This window comes from Leptopilina boulardi, unplaced genomic scaffold, assembly GCF_019393585.1.
Source record: "Leptopilina boulardi isolate dan_hultmark-lab unplaced genomic scaffold, ZJU_Lbou_2.1 LbouV2_123, whole genome shotgun sequence".
NCBI lineage: Eukaryota > Metazoa > Arthropoda > Insecta > Hymenoptera > Figitidae > Leptopilina > Leptopilina boulardi.
In genome coordinates, this window is record NW_026137667.1 from 4,028,266 (window position 1) to 4,044,423 (window position 16,158).

Below are 16,158 nucleotides of genomic sequence, written 5' to 3' on the forward strand. Positions count from 1 at the left end.
GAAACGTTAGATAAAAAAAAAACACGCGAGAAACACTTTCGATTTTATACAAATGTTCTTTTTAATTAGATAAATGTAGTAGTGTCAAAATTTTAAATTGGTAATTTATTTTTTGCTGAATTAGTGAAAAAAATATTTTTATTCTTTAGTATTTAACGAATTCATTAATTTTCTAAAAATTTAATTTTAGTTTATTCACAGAAAATTAAAAGGCAATAAGCTGCAATGCTTCACTGTAAAACGAAAGGTATTAATTTAATACCAACTTTAGGTACTAAATTGTTATTTGGTTCTATTTTGATACCTAAAATCGGTATTGTTTTAGTACCTTCTTTTTATTATTTTAATCCAATTTTGCTTATTTTAATCCATTTTGGTATTAAAATAAGCAAAATTGGATTAAAATAAGAAGCGTTGCAGCTTATTTTAATGCCTTTTAATTTTCTGTGTATTTAACGAATTCATTAACTTTCTAAAAATTTAATTTTAGTTTATTCACAGAAAATTAAAAGGCAATAAGCTGCAATGCTTCACTGTAAAATTGGTATTAATTTAATACCAACTTTAGGTACTAAATTGTTATTTGGTTCTATTTTGATACCTAAAATCAGTACTGTTTTGGTACCTTCTTTTTATTATTTTAATCCAATTTTGCTTATTTTAATCCATTTTGGTATAAAATAATCAAAATTGGATTAAAATAATAATTTTAATGCCTTTTAATTTTCTGTGTTGTCGGACAATTTGAATTTTCAAATACAAACGTATTTTGTTTCCAATTTTGAAAATTGTTGGAAGTTTAATAATAAGCTTGTTTCTAGAATTGACATGTGAAGAGCAATTCGATGTTTGATTTCCCAGTGCAGTTGTGTATAAATTAGAGGATTGGTATAGGTTTGGGAATATAGAGATGCAATTAAGCGTTCGAATGAATGAAAAATGTGTTTGTGTATGTGGATTTCCCCTGTTTTTCGCAAAATTCAGAGGGTGCATACATCCATTCAAAAATCACATTTATTATACTTTTTTTCCCATCTAGCAGTTTATCACGCAGTTTCTGGTGTTTAGTTCGTGTCTGTACTTTTAAGCATTGTTAATGGACATTGCAGCTGTTCAGAAAATAGACAAACCACTACTATAGAGAGAGAGATATACATCTGACAATATATACGTAATGCATACGTAACGAACGTACTTTCCGAATCAATTTGCAAGTTTTTTCAATTCAACTTAGATTTCTCTCTCTCAATTAAATTGTTCTTTAAATCGAAATTCATTATTAGTAAATCAGTAAATGATTTTAATTTTAAAGGACTAAATACTTTTTTTTAAAAACAAAGTTAAATTTCTTTTTTTGCTTTTGAAAATTAGTGAAGCGAATAATTGATAAATTATCAGGAGTCGTTTTATTACAAATGGGAATTATGGTGCAAATTCTCATTGATGGTTTAATGTTTGTTTTGATTTCCATTATGTTGGAAGGGGGAAAATGACTCGACGTTATTCATTATTTTCCTGGTCTTTCAAATCCATGGTTATATCTCTATAAATATAAAGGAACGCGTGTATTTTTTTTTTGAAAATACATAATATGAATGCATTTCTTTTTCGTTTCGCGTGAATGGTCCACCTACGAAAGTGCGAGTTCAGAGTTGGAAATTCAAAGCACGCGTATGTGTTACAACGGCCATTGACATTTATTTATTCCGACTGTACAAAATGCGACACGATTTCACAATAGCAATATCATTGATTCTGTTTGATTAATTAATTAACATTTATTTATAATTATAAAAGAAAATTTTAATTAATTGCAAGAGAAATTAAAATTTTATTTTAAGATATGTACACGGAGAAAAAGAAAAAGTAATTTTTACTACTTTCAGAGTAAAACTGGACCAACTCGAAGTTTCTGCGCATCTCTGGCAATTTTTACTCCAAAAATAGTAAAATTTACTCTAGAAATAGTAAAACTTACTACGGAAACAGTAAAATTTACTACAGAAATAATAAATTTTACTATTTTTGGAGTAAAAATTGCCAGAGATGCGCAGAAACTTCGAGTTGGTCCAGTTTTACTCTGAAAGTAGTAAAAGTTACTTTATAAAAGAAATCTTTTTTCTCCGTGTACTTAAAAATTGGTAATTAATTTAATAGATAGAAATAGATGAAATCTTCTTACATCGAATGTTTTAAAATAAGATTTTTTTGGTAATTATTTTATTTTTTTTTTTCATTTCCTATACGTGAGATTTATTTTATAAATCTTATTTAATTCTCCGAATTAAGGATTTATTTAAGTTTCTGAAAAAGTTTATAATTCTTTTATATATATATACATAAACATGTACAATAAGTAATAAATATACAAGTGCATAAAAGTGTTATTAAAAGTACTTGTAATTAATAATTTTCTTCATATTCTAATATTTTTAAAAATATTTTTCAAGTGGACCAAATGCATGACTCAATGAAATGTTTTTGTCCGTCTTTCCTTTCATCAAGTACTTTTTCTCTCTTTTTTTCACACACACACACACACACACATAGATTCGTCGCATTGAGTCATTCAAGTCTTTTTCTTTTAACAAGTTATTCGCATGCGTACATGAAAAATTTCAAAATCCAAATATTTTATTATTAAAAAACCAAAAAAAAAAAATGAAAACTCACTCGTATATAAGTTTTGAATGTGATGTATTGAAATCCAATATCAGGATATCAAAACCCGGCGTCCTGAGATGAAGAAAAACTATATTCCCATCGAATGAGGCACTCTTGTTGTATATTGAATTCTAAATAGCACACAAAACTTTTCGAAAGAAACCCCATGAAAAGGCGGGAAAACTCATGTTTACGATTTTGCGCGCGCAAATTCGTCCTTATCAAATATAAAGGAGAAATTTTTTGATAATTTTTTTTTTCAAAAAAAAAATGACGGAACAGATTTCCGTCATATATATATGTATATAAAAGAATCGAATCGCGTTGAACACACGATGCCGTGGCAACGGGGCGCGCGCTATAGTACAAGTTTTACGTGTGTGTCCGCATTCAGTTTGCTATAACAGAAAGTGAGGGGAGCAGGGCAGATGTTCTCGATTCTTACCGATCAGCTGCGAAACCAGCCGAACTTGTTCTATATAGATGGCTCTTAGAAAAACAAAACTTTAATTTAAATATGCCGCCAAATTTTGTTTTTTTTAACGTTTATTTGAATCACTTTTTTTTTAGGTTTCTAGTAATTACTTTTTTTTGGTGTGAAAATTAGTAATTTATTTATACTTTTTACATAATATTAATGTTTTACGTCCATTGTGTTAAAATTGGATCATTTATTGTTTGTGAATTTAATGGCCATAGAGAAGGTGGTAAATTAGGAATGTTTTGTAATTCTATAGGTAATTTCCATGGTTCCTCTATACTTTTTATTTCATTATCATTATTTGTTGTATTTTCAAAAAATTCCTCAACAATTTCATTAGGATTTGGCCATTCATTTTTTATGCCTTCCGAGTGATTCTTCATAGCAACTGAAATTTTTATTTAAATTTTATGAAAAAATTTCTTTCTATTTGAATCTATTTGGATTTCAAATTTTTTTTACCAATTTGTCTTAGTTCCCACATCATATTAGGCGTGTAATGAGAAAATCTACAATTATTTCCAAATGAACATTCTCCAGTTTGGTGAAATTTCTTGCATGTGATTTTTGACATTTCTTCTTTTAAAATCTCCTCGGGTCCTAAAAAGATTTCATAAAAAAAGTTTTTAGAATTATTTTCTAATATAAAAAAAAAAATAATATTTAATTAAATCATAAAAGAACATTAATTTATTTAGTTAAATTATGTTAAATAATTTAATTTTTTTGAATAATATACCCTTGAACAATCGGTAATGCTCCGTTCGTGCATTAACGTGCAACAAACTCGTCAAATGTTTTTTTCTCGCTTCCGGATTGTCTTTAAAGCTTCTATCACAATAATCACAATAATAACGTTTAACCATTTTTAAAAATCAATTATTGGAGAAATATTAAATTTCTTAAGGAAAATGAGTGTAAATTCATATTGATTATGTCAGTTTCTGTTTACCAAGAATCAGCTGACTTAAAAAGGTATGCCATCTCGAGTTAAAATGCACAACTAATTTAAAGCGCGGTAATTTTAAATATTAATTGAAAATTAATAAATAATCATAAAGTGAACTTAATAAATTTTTTTATTTATTTAATGAAAAAAAAACTTGGTTACATTTAGTGATTATTTTATTTTAAATAAAACAGAATACACACATGATACTGCTCAGTATTGAATGTTACAGTTGTTATTTGTTATCTAGATTTTTTTTTTATTCCTACGTTGTATCGGGGGAAAATATTTGTTGATTACATAATTGAAGTTATTTTTGTAATTATTTTATTCCCAATTTTTTTTTCGTTAGGCAATATAAACATAAATTTTAAATTTTAAAAATAATTTTAAATTATTCTTCTTTCTTCAATAAAGTAGTTACGTTTCGAGTGGTAAAATTAAAAACAAAAAATTGTCTTTTAAGTCAGTATTATTTACATAAAAATTGCTAATTACTAACTTTTTTATATCAGTAAACGTTATCACTCATCCAAATAACTTTAACAGTTTTATATTTTTTTTTAAATACTTAACTTTGTACATACATGGATTTATTCAATTTTTTTCAAATTTTAATTTTCTGTTTTTTTTTTATTGGGAATAAAATACACAGTTTTTTAGTTTTTTTTTTTTTTTATTTCTCGTGCGGGAAATTATTTGGAAAAAATTATTTATTAAGGGCTAGATTTTTAAAAGAAATGTAAATCTAGTCCTTAAATCGAGCGTTTTGAGAAGAAACATATTTTCTGCACCATGTGCATCGATCGAAGTGAAAAAATTATTTGATGGCGCCTTTCATGAATTTTACAACATGCGCTGTAAAGCGTCATGAAACAAGATTTTCTTAAAGAAATAAACTTCGTGATTTAATGTAAAATTTAAAATATAAAAATTCTTATATTAAATTATAATATTATAAAAATAATAAAGTGTCAATATATAAGACGTTGCAAAGACATTAACAAAATATAGAATATATTTCGATTTAATATAAACACGATATTTGATTAAAAAAAAAAAATTTCGTATTAAAATTAAATTTTAGGTTGACATTTTTTATTCATAAAAGCTGACTTTTTCCGCGATAGTTTGTATAAATGAGAGAGTACATGAGAATTAAAAGCATACCCGTAAATTGTAACCTAAATGAAATATAATATATATAAAGTGGACTTGTTTCCATGGAAAATTATTATGTTTTTAGTTGCGAATATTTATTTTTTTTTAATTTATTTTTCCTCCAAGAAAATGTGTGGCTATTTTTTTTATAAGCAATATTTTTATTCTTCACGATTAACAATTTTTCACATTTAATATTTCTTTCGCTATCCTTATAGGATTTTTTTTAGTTTTTCATTTATTATTAAAGTGAACTCTACTTTTGCTCGGCGTGCAAGTTTTGTATTCTATATATATAAGATTTTTATATTGGAATTGTTTCTATAATTATTATATTTTTCTCTAAAAATTATTTCATCGTAAACAACCAGAAAATTTTATTTTCGTAACAAATCTTTTTAGTATTATGGTTTATTATGGTTTATTAAATTGGTGTCTGTTAAACACTTTTTTTTTTTTAATCAATCCTTTAAAATTTATATTTTTTATATTAAAAATTCTGGTGAAGTTGACGGATAAAATATTAATTATTGAAATTTTTGGTCTTCAGCTTACCATTACATATTTGAAAAAAGTACAATCACTTCCTGGTGTATTATGGTGTAGAATAGTATAAAAAATTTAGACACATAGAAGATTATAAATTTCAAAATTGTTGGGACTTAGTCTATAACTACTATATATTACAGAAAACGATAAAAATTAATAATAAGGATCTTGAAGAAGACAATAATAATTATTTATTAGAAAAAGAAAATTTTTGTACATACGGGTACACACGGAACTTCATTGCCGCGCATTCCTTTGAAGCAATATGTAATAAATCAAGGACGCGGAAAACTTCCTTTTCAACTTTAAAAGCATTTCGCCTTCTTGGGTAAACTTTCGCAAAATTCGTTCACTCTTCATTTTCTAGCAAGATGCTTCCTCATTTTTCTTCAATTCAATTTTCCTCTTTGATTTTTACCCTCCTGAGTAAATGAACAGTCAACCATTAAAAAAAAAAGTATTTTTTTTACTTTATAATAATTTTTAAATTACTAATTTTAAGAATTAAAAAAAATATATATTTTTTTGCTGTAAAAAATTTTCAAATCCATTGGAAAAAATCAATAATAATGATAATGGGTATATGTTACATATAGTTTTTAGGCCTGCTAAAAACAACGTGTCTTTTTTTTTTATCGGAAAACGACTTAAAGTTGAATTGACTATATAAAGTCAGGAAAAGACACGATATTTGTCGCTTGGCAGCATCACTATTTTATATATATTTTTTTTAATATATATACTCTCTAAATTTGAATCAGCGATAAATGCAGTGCTTTTTAAAAAAAAACGCGAAAATTACGCTCTAAATAATTATTTTTCATTTTCTTTTTTTCTCTGGATGTTTACAATTATCATTTTTTGTAGAATCTAACGCAGAAAAATATATATTATTTTGTTAAAAAATAAATCGTCATTAATTACGGCGGAATGAAATTCTTTATTATTACATCATTGCATCAGAACGATGCTTTTGGTACATGAATAATTAATTTGTTAAAAGTATCGGCTTTTTTTTTTTTTTTTTTTTTTTAATAGCATGCGCTAGTTCTGGCGGGTTTTAACTTTTTAATAATATACTTGAAAAGTTCGATTTTTCAGTTATAATTCTTGAACAAGATTTGCTAATGAGTTTATATAGAATTAATAATTAATTTATGTTTATAATATTCTTGAAAAATTATAATTGCATTATCTAAATCATTATTTTGACAATGATTTAGTATACTTTCGGCAAACCTTGTTTTTTCATTGCATTAGTTACATAACCGTTATATAAATATGATGTTTCTTATTTTCTATAAATAATCCTAAAAATAATTCGAAGATAAAATTTATTTGTCATTCTTGAAACAAAGTTTTAACAGCAATATATATATATATTTATATTTTTTTTTTTTTTGCAACTTAACAATTACATAACGTTTATTGATTAACAAAAATGGTGGTTATAACAAACTGCGTCAAAATGTTATATAACAGTTACGGTTCGTGCAATATTGTGTTTTCCAAAAATTTTTCTGATTTGACTAGATTCGTAGTTTTCGTGGGAAAATTCACGATTTAAAATATATTCATTTTTGTTAAAAATTAAACAAACAAAAAAAGTGTATAATTTTGTTAAAAATCTATGACATCTAGGAATTTAATAATGGAATGAAAATTGTTTATGCGATCACTTATTTTACGTACGTTTTTTTTTTTCTTATCTTAGTTGCTGTTTTCTTCCTTACAGTGCAGCTTTCAAATTTTATGTTCTCTTTTTATAATAAATTTTGCACGCGTTTTTTTATTTTCTTTTTTTATAATAATCTGTGCATCATTGATAATTTTAAAAAATTAAAAAAAAAAAAAGAGAAATAAATAATTTTTGCCTTTTTTATTTGTAATTAAAAAGAAGACTTTTATATCTATTTTTGGAATCATTATATATTAAAGTGCAATTCCCCCGATGTAAATACGGTTGATCAATTCTTTTGTTTTGCATATATTGGCGCGTTACATGAAACGAAGTATTTTCTTCTGTTGGACGTTTATAAGTTATCTCATCGCTTTTTTTTTTTTTTAACGATCAATGTGAAAGCTTAATGTAGGAGAAAGAAAAGACTTTTTTATACTGTCAACTTTTTTTTTCCCTTGGCAACGCACAGTCGAGTTTCATAACAAAGTGAAATAAGTTAATTCTAAAAATCGATAATTATTACCTTCATAATAATAACTTAAAATAAATATTATTCAAAAATAATAATAATTTCAAGAGCATTCAATCACAGCTGTGGTCTTAAGTAATTGGTTTTCTTTAAATGAACCATAATTTTCATTTTTATTTATTCTTATATTAAAGTCGGGAATGTAATTATTATTAATGAAATATGTGGTTTTTTTTTCTTTATCTATATATATATATAGTGCTTCTCATTTTTGAGTCATATTTCGTATCAGTTCTACCTCTGTTATATAACAGTTTTATAACTATTTCATTAAACGGAAATGCAAGACTGGGTATTTAACATAAAATAATTTACGTATTTATGTTTTTTAATGGACCGTTTGCAAAATAGTTATATTACTTCTATATAATATAACTGTATATGAAGCATAGACATAACTACATTCTAAAATTGATATTAGATATTATTTACTGAAAAAAATATTAAATCTGTTTTTATTACTTTATTAGTAAATTTTTTTTTATATTAAATTAATTTATGTAATTTTTTTTTAATAAAAAATAGTTTAATTGACAATAGATAAATTAATATTTAGAAACATGAATTTATTTTAATAGATTTTATTTTTACTAATAAAATAATAAAAATGCAACTACTTTATTATTTTCAGTGTATATATATAGATTTGTTAGAAAATTTGCTGAGTTTCGTATGTTTATTTTTTTGGTGAATTTTTATTTGAAAAGATTTTTAAACTATATAATGGCGCGATAGGAAATTTTTTTTTTCGTTTACAAAAATAAAGTGAAAATCGAACACAGTTGTTGAAGAGAGAGAAACTCAGCAAGAAATTTTAAAAAAAGGTAATTTTTTTTTTGTAACCCCGCATAAAAGTCATGTGGGTTACGCGTGCTCCCTGGTTTTTTTTTTTGGTGCCCGTTTGGCTGTGTTATTGCATTTTTTTTTTTACTTCTTCACTTCTGGTCCAGCATTGGGCACTTCTTGGCGTACTTTGTGTCCTCGGAAACTAGCTTGAATTTTCGTTGCCGCCTTGTTTAGATCAGGATCTGATAGGTCAATTCCTTCCAGCTCGTTAACGGCATCATCCACCTGGAACATAAATAATTTACTCTATTTTTACTAATTGCCAAAATTTAAGATCGATTTTATTTTTTTAATCGCAATAGAAAATTTTCCGTACAATTTCTAATAACCTGTATCTGTCATTTAATATTAACTTTTGTAATTTGAAAATTCATTTTAATATCCGCTTCCAAAGCCATGTGGAGAGTTTAAAAGTTTAATTTCAACTTCCGTAAGTTTAAAATTCCCTAGAGACCAAGAATGACGATAAAGTTTTCGAAGTTAAAAAAAATATCTCGTATATTTTTCTCTGAAATCGTTTAAATTAGTCGCAGTAAACATAAAAGTGTGACATTTGGTGGAAAATTTAGGTCCGAATTTTATAGTTATTTTCAAGTGAAATAAAAACCTATTACAAATTTAAATTCTGATTTTGAAAATTTTTAAGACTTTTGTAAAATATTGAATTTGTCATCTGCTAATTTTGGGTTCGTAATTAGTGACATCGAAAACTTTGGTCAATTTAAAAATTTTCGTCTACCTTATTGGATTTGTCGTCTTGAATTTTAAACCATATGTTCGTATAATAAGGGAAATTTTAATAAAACCAAAGTAAAAAAATTTTTAATTTACTATAAATTTTTCTTCATTAAAAATATTATTTTCTAAAATAGAAAATTTTATTTTTAAAATAAAAAGTAAAGTTTTTGCATTTTTACAAAACTTTATTGGCTGCGTACCATTAGCATGATTTGAAAAAAGGATCTTTTTTTTCAGAAAGAAAAACAGGCCAAGTTTTGCGAGGCTAGCTTTCAAAAGTTCCATGAAAATTATCGTCCACCGACTTTATAAAGTCCATGCAAATCAGGTCGCGCGCAGGAGAGAAAAAGAAGCGTTGCGAAAATACGTGGCTTTGTCTGTAACAGACTAGAATCATATTCCAACGGTTTTCGACGAAGTTGCCGGGAGTAAATTTCTCTAGACTTCTTTTGTCTACATTAGCGAAGAAAAACCTCGAGAACTCCTTTTTTTAAATATTCTACCTTCTTTAAAAATATATAATTCTTTTGTTAAAAAAAATTTTGCTATTTTTGATGCATTTTTAAATAAGGGTTATTATTGGGGTGACGAAAAAAAATAAAATTTGCGAATGAAAAAATAAAATTGGTTATGTAAAATGCCGTCATCGAAATTATGCAAAGAATTTTTTATCGACTTTTAAGTTTAATTAGAATCGAGTGAAGTAAAGCTATGTTTTCTTCCTCGCGTGAATGAACATAGTTTCAAGTACCATTATAGAAAAACCTACCCTCTCACATGCAAATAAGTGGATTAAGAACATGTAAATTGTAATTACACTTGCGCATTTGAATTTCATCGCCTTCCTAACCTTCTCTTATATTTTGTGTGCTATACCCTTCAAAACCGCTGTTCGTTTCCAGGGTTGGAAATTTTCGTTTACTATATATATATTTGCATATTTCGCATATATGTATATATATATATGTGAACTCTCGATTCTATAGGTACAAGGATGCGTTAATTTGTGACAATTACATTTCTGTGGTCGACGTGAACGTGATGAAATTATCATGTTTGGAAGCTGTCATGCATGATGTATGATGTTTAGCATGTGCTCCCTTTTCTACTTAAAAAAACTCTTAAGACTTTAACAAAATCGATATTTGACCTCATAATCAATATTTCAATTGATAATTATTCATTTAAATAAATTAAACTGTTTTTTTAGTGACTTAGAACAATTTTTGTATTCAAGGTCACGACGATAAACGTGCCCAGTTATTTAAATAATTATTTAATTAATGGTAGTAAAAAAAAAAGTTTGTTAAATAAAATTTTATCACATAGAAAAATCACGGTTTTTAAAATCTTTATCTGTAAATCAAGGAAAGTGTTTTTTTTTTTTTTTTAAATTAAAAACTTTCTATAATTCAGGGAAAAGTCAGGGAAATGTCAGGGAATTTCAGAAAATTTCATTCAAAGTCAGGGAAATTTCTGTAAATTTCTACAAAAATTAAAATTTTTTGTGAATTTAAAAATTTTTAAATCTAAAAAAACTTGAATGGTTTTAATTACCATTTGTTACTACCATTAGAAATTAATTTATTGTTAAATATGTCAGTAATTATATTTTTGTCCAAAAAAAGCAGAAATAAGGTTATTAAAAAGTCAGGGAAAAATCAAAAAATGTCAGGGAAAAGTCAGGGAATTTTTTTCTCAATCTTTGTTAGACACCCTGTAATTATACTTAAATGTCTCTTTTGTTAAGCTTCTTATTAAAAAAAAAAAAAAATTACAAATTTTTATTATGTGATTATTGTTCATCTCGCAGGGCGCTTATAAAACATTGAACAATCCTGACAAATCTTCATTTCACTAGGAAACGAGCTGCATAAATTTGCAATATAATGAACAGCCTGGTTGTCAAAATTTACATTTCAAAATGGGATCTAATTGTACTTCATATACTGACTGATTTAACTCAGATTGTCTTTTTTTTGTTGGATGCAATTTTTCTTTTTTTTAAAGAAAAGTTTATTGCAAGAAAAATTTATTATGAATAATCAATTTACATTATAATATAATAAGTATAATTTTAAAAAAAAATAAATTCTATACACTGAAAGAAATAATAATTTTTAGTACATTTTGACGCTAACACAGTGAAAAAAAAGTTTTGATTCAAATATTATTATCAAATAAAAATTATTTAGTTTAATATTTATTTGATATTCAAGTAATGAAATAATTTTTTTTTAAGGGTGTAAACAAATTTTATTTGACACATATGATGTATTGTTTGAATTTTGTAACGTGACTTTTGATAAACTTTCATAAATTTATTAACCCTCGTAAATCAAAAAAAGACAACCTCATCGCTTTTACTGCATAACACACCCCTTCTTCTGACATAATAAATTACAATTTTGGTAATAGATGTCTATAAATCAATCAAGTGGCAAATATGTTTTTGTTTTAATAGCGCATGAACAAGATAAACTTTAGTACAACTCTTGTGAAGTGTATATATATATATATGTATATACCCACAAATTCACATAATAGTATTAATAATCTTCAGCGTACAATAGATCTTGCTTCGATCGAGTCACGAAACTGCCTTACTGAAAGTTCCATATACTCATGAAGGAAGCCAGGTTTTGATTAACAATTAGTTCCAACTTCCCGAGAGATTAATTAACTTTTCCATTTAGAGAATCTCTCTCTCTCGTGATTTGTGATAAATATCAAGAGAGAATTTTGCATATTGTTAATTAGTACAGATCATAATTTTTTTCATATAAATATTTTTTTTTTGCAACTATAATTTTACATTTAGGAGAAAAAAAATGTGCTATAAACAATGTTTTCACTTCCTTGCACATTGTTTTATTTTTCTTTTATTTTCTCTGGTCATAAAAACAAGGTATAAAAATGACAAAAAAAAAAAAGTGTTACGAAACTGTAGAGGGATTTTTTCAAAACAAAAAAAATATTTAGTTTACGATATGAAATTTCATAATAATTTATTACAATTTTAATGCATAATTTTATTATAAATTTTTCGTAATAGTGTTGAAAATTTTTATGTGAATTTTCATTGTAAAACAGAATTTTGAGTTTAATTTTTCTATTTTTCTTTCTAAGGTCGTTTATCTTCGTCTTGAGAAACCCAAAGTGACTCTTTCGTTTTATAACGTTTTTGAAAACCAACTGGGAAAACTTTTCAGCCTTTGGCGACGCGAAAGGATTATAGGTTTTCTCTTTACTTTTAACGTAGAGGAGGATTTTCTTTGGTCTTGTCATCCGATATATATATAACATTAAAATCCAAAAGACTTTGTATCCTACCCATTTTATCAGAAACGTCATATGCAATTTTAATAAAAGAGGCACTTTATGGTATTATAAAAATGTAGTATAGAAATGTCTCATTTGATTCGTTAGAAATTTATTTTTACACACTAAAAAATAATACTTACTTTCAGTTCACTTTTGACTAAAACCGTTAACAGAACCATTTTTACTGAATTTCAGCCTTGAGTGTATGATTTTAAGTCCTAAAATTGTTTTAAGATTAAAATTACACTAGTTTTAAGGTATTTTGATTTTAAGATGTTAATGGTTTCAGTATTTTTTTTTGTATGTAAAAATAATTTTATGAATAGAAAAAAAAATTTGAAAAAAGAAAATATAGTGAAAATTTGAAAAATAGGATTTTGTGAAATATATAGAGGTATAATAATTTCAAGAACGTGTAGAATGAAGACAAGAATTTGGGTCAGTATTACGGAATTTGTATATACAATGTACCTACTTTACAGTCTAAGTTTGTTGGTTTATCCCTATCGGAAACTTAGCTTTAGCTGTTATCTTGGCATTTGAAGGTTTAATACTATATCAATTGCACGTAAATTTAATCCATTGCCAAAACTATAGTTAACTATTTAAATTATTAATTTTTTCTGTTGTTTAATTTAAAAAAAAAATTGAATTTTAAAATGGAAATCTAATATTTAGTTTTGAATATTAGAATTAAATGATAATATGAGGTGCAATTATAATAAACTGCTCGTGAAACACATGATTTCTCATTATTCATTCCATTTGCAATTTTCGGAAATCGGTTACCGGAAATAATCATCAAAGGATTTGCAATGTGATGTGTGCTTTCTAGAAATTCACCAAACTATGGATTCTCTCGGGAATTCGCTATACTGCATATATATATGTCATCGAACACGACCTCAAGTAGTTTAGGTTCAAGTTTGGTCAGTCGTATCATTTAAATATTTGTTTCGAGCTTTCAATTCTTCGACAAACAGTCGTTTATATATATATTTGGATTTATAAATTTCAAGACTATGTTAAAATATTTATTTCTTAAAAGAAATTTTCATTTTTGTTTGACCCATTTTTCTATGAGGTTCTAATTGAAAAAAAATTGTTTTTCAAATAATCGACTATTATCAAATATTACACTAAAAAAAGGGTTTGGTATTGACAACCAAACGTTTCATTGGTATTTAAGGAACCAACATTTTTTTTTGTTGAATCAACAAAATTTTAATTGTCTCAATCAAAATTTATTTGACACAACCAAAAATTAGAAAAAAAGGATTTTTGTTGTCCTAACTAAAGTTTGAAAATAACTAAATTTAACTAAAATTTAGTTGATTCAGTAAAAAAAATTTGGTTGCTTAAATACCAACCAAACGTTTGGTTGTCAATACCAAACCCTTTTTTCAGTGTAGCAAATAATTGAATTAAATAATCTTTTTTTTTATCGAAAAATTGAAATTTGTCATTTTGTAAAATGCGACACTGGAGATTTTGTTATAGGAGTTTCCGCAAACAGGAAGTAATCCCATTTCTTTTTCTATATATAGAAGAAAATTTTCCTTGTAATAAGCGAACAGATCCTTGAAACAATCGGATAAGAGTATCGTTTCAGTATTACGATTATTGGGTGTCATTTTCTTGAATCAATATATCAGGCGAAGATAACAATAGCTATTGACTGCCTCCTGTGAAATTATTGATTATTACCTATACTTGTATATAAGTATACATATATATATATATACATATATATTTGAAAATCGTGACATTAGTACTGATGTTTCATTAACAAACTGCAATGAAAAGCGAACTAAGGCATCTATATATCTACCTCTCAACATTCCTCTTGAGATTTGAATTTCAAACTTAATGGCATCGATCTATTTGTTATAGCGTCTCTTTTCTTCGACACTTTAGAATTAAATGTCCTTACGGGGCTCTCTTTTCTGAACATATCTATTTATTATTTCCCAATTCTATTTCATAAATATCAAAGTAATAATTAATATCTATGAAATTAATTTCAATTGTTCAGCTGCCGAATTTTTTTTTTTCTTTAGGCAAGAAAATTTAAATACCAAATTTATTTTAAAATAAAAATTCCATTTTCAGTTGAAAGAATTTTTTTACACAATTTTCAATATTTTTTAAGTTGATAACAATTTATTGATTTAAAAGCATAACTTTCCATTTTTCGCCGCAGTTCATTCAAAAAGGTCAGAGAGCAATTTTTTTTATTATTTTTGACTGTAGTTTATTACTTTTACTAAATCATCGTTTACATTTATATCGTTTATTTTCTCTTATATACTTTCAATGACGAAAAAATAAAAATTGTTATTTAATAATTTTTTTTTTTTTCCTGGAAATAGGTATATTGTTCTGGGAAATCATGTATATGATTTTTATGTTAGGAAGATATAAACGAATACAAAAAATGTAAAATGATTCAATAATCGATCGATTGGAATTTTTATATTCCACATCATCTCTATTATTTACACATTCGCTCTTTCAAAATTTATTTTCCAAAATTTCGATCGAATTTAGGATTTTTAAGTTGATAATTTTTTTTCAAAATTTAATTTTGATTTTTGATATGAAAAATATATTTTTTTTTTTACTTTGAAGAAATAGGTTTTTTTTTTTATTTTTATTATCCGCTGACGAAGTTATTGAGCTTCATCTGAAATATAATTTATTACTTTTGAAATATTGCACTTTTCTCTATAGAGTTGGTGAAAAATGAGAAAATATGTTTCTGAAATGTTTGGATTCTATATCGAGTAAATGATGCTATTTGATAAGGAATCTTTCGCTATTGGGAATTGTCTAAAAGAATTTTCTTTTCATATATATATATATAGGAAAAAATAATGGATGATAAAAGCTGGAAATATGATTTTAAAAGCTATTTTTCACGAATCAGTGATTCTTTTATTCCACTTAAATTTCTTATCTTCGTTTAAAAAATTATTTAAAAATCCAATTCGTATTTCATCGTTTGAAATAGGATTTCTTTTATAGGGGAAATAAAAAAATTGCTAATTTTTTCTCAAAAAATTTTGTGAATTTTAGTGAAAAAATACAAAAAAAAAGTATAGTAAAATTTATAACATTAAATAATTTAAAGCAGTTTAAAGAGAATTAAAATGTTCAAAAAATTTTCAAGAAAATGCACGCTCATTACTTCCGAGCAATTTATATTAAAAAAAGGGAAGAAAATATAAAGCCGC

At 25.6% G+C, this 16,158-nt stretch overlaps 4 protein-coding genes across 4 annotated transcripts in view; 1 reads left to right on the plus strand and 3 right to left on the minus strand.

Moving 5' to 3' along the window:
- Positions 1-2,822, minus strand: part of LOC127291076 (pleckstrin homology-like domain family B member 1) — a 33,500-nt gene extending 30,678 nt beyond the window's left edge. Inside the window, exon 1 of the mRNA XM_051319995.1 lies at positions 2,674-2,822. The gene's annotated coding sequence lies outside the window, so the exon portion shown is untranslated. The remainder of the gene's footprint in view (positions 1-2,673) is intronic.
- The window catches only part of LOC127291092 (arrestin domain-containing protein 4), a 93,737-nt gene that overhangs the window by 24,825 nt on the left and 52,754 nt on the right, over positions 1-16,158 (plus strand). The gene's annotated exons all lie outside the window — the stretch shown is intronic.
- LOC127291099 (zinc finger matrin-type protein 5-like) lies at positions 2,674-4,121 on the minus strand. The gene is made up of 3 exons (XM_051320029.1): positions 3,885-4,121; positions 3,608-3,745; positions 2,674-3,533 (listed from the first exon to the last, which is right to left on the minus strand). Exons 1-3 carry the CDS (start codon positions 4,009-4,011, stop codon positions 3,307-3,309), a joined length of 492 nt encoding a protein of 163 aa, XP_051175986.1. The 5' UTR covers positions 4,012-4,121; the 3' UTR covers positions 2,674-3,306.
- The window catches only part of LOC127291095 (uncharacterized), a 48,237-nt gene continuing 36,331 nt past the window's right edge, over positions 4,253-16,158 (minus strand). The window contains exon 4 of the mRNA XM_051320026.1: positions 4,253-9,085. Within this exon, the coding sequence (XP_051175983.1) occupies positions 8,942-9,085 (144 nt within the window). The 3' untranslated portion in view covers positions 4,253-8,941. The remainder of the gene's footprint in view (positions 9,086-16,158) is intronic.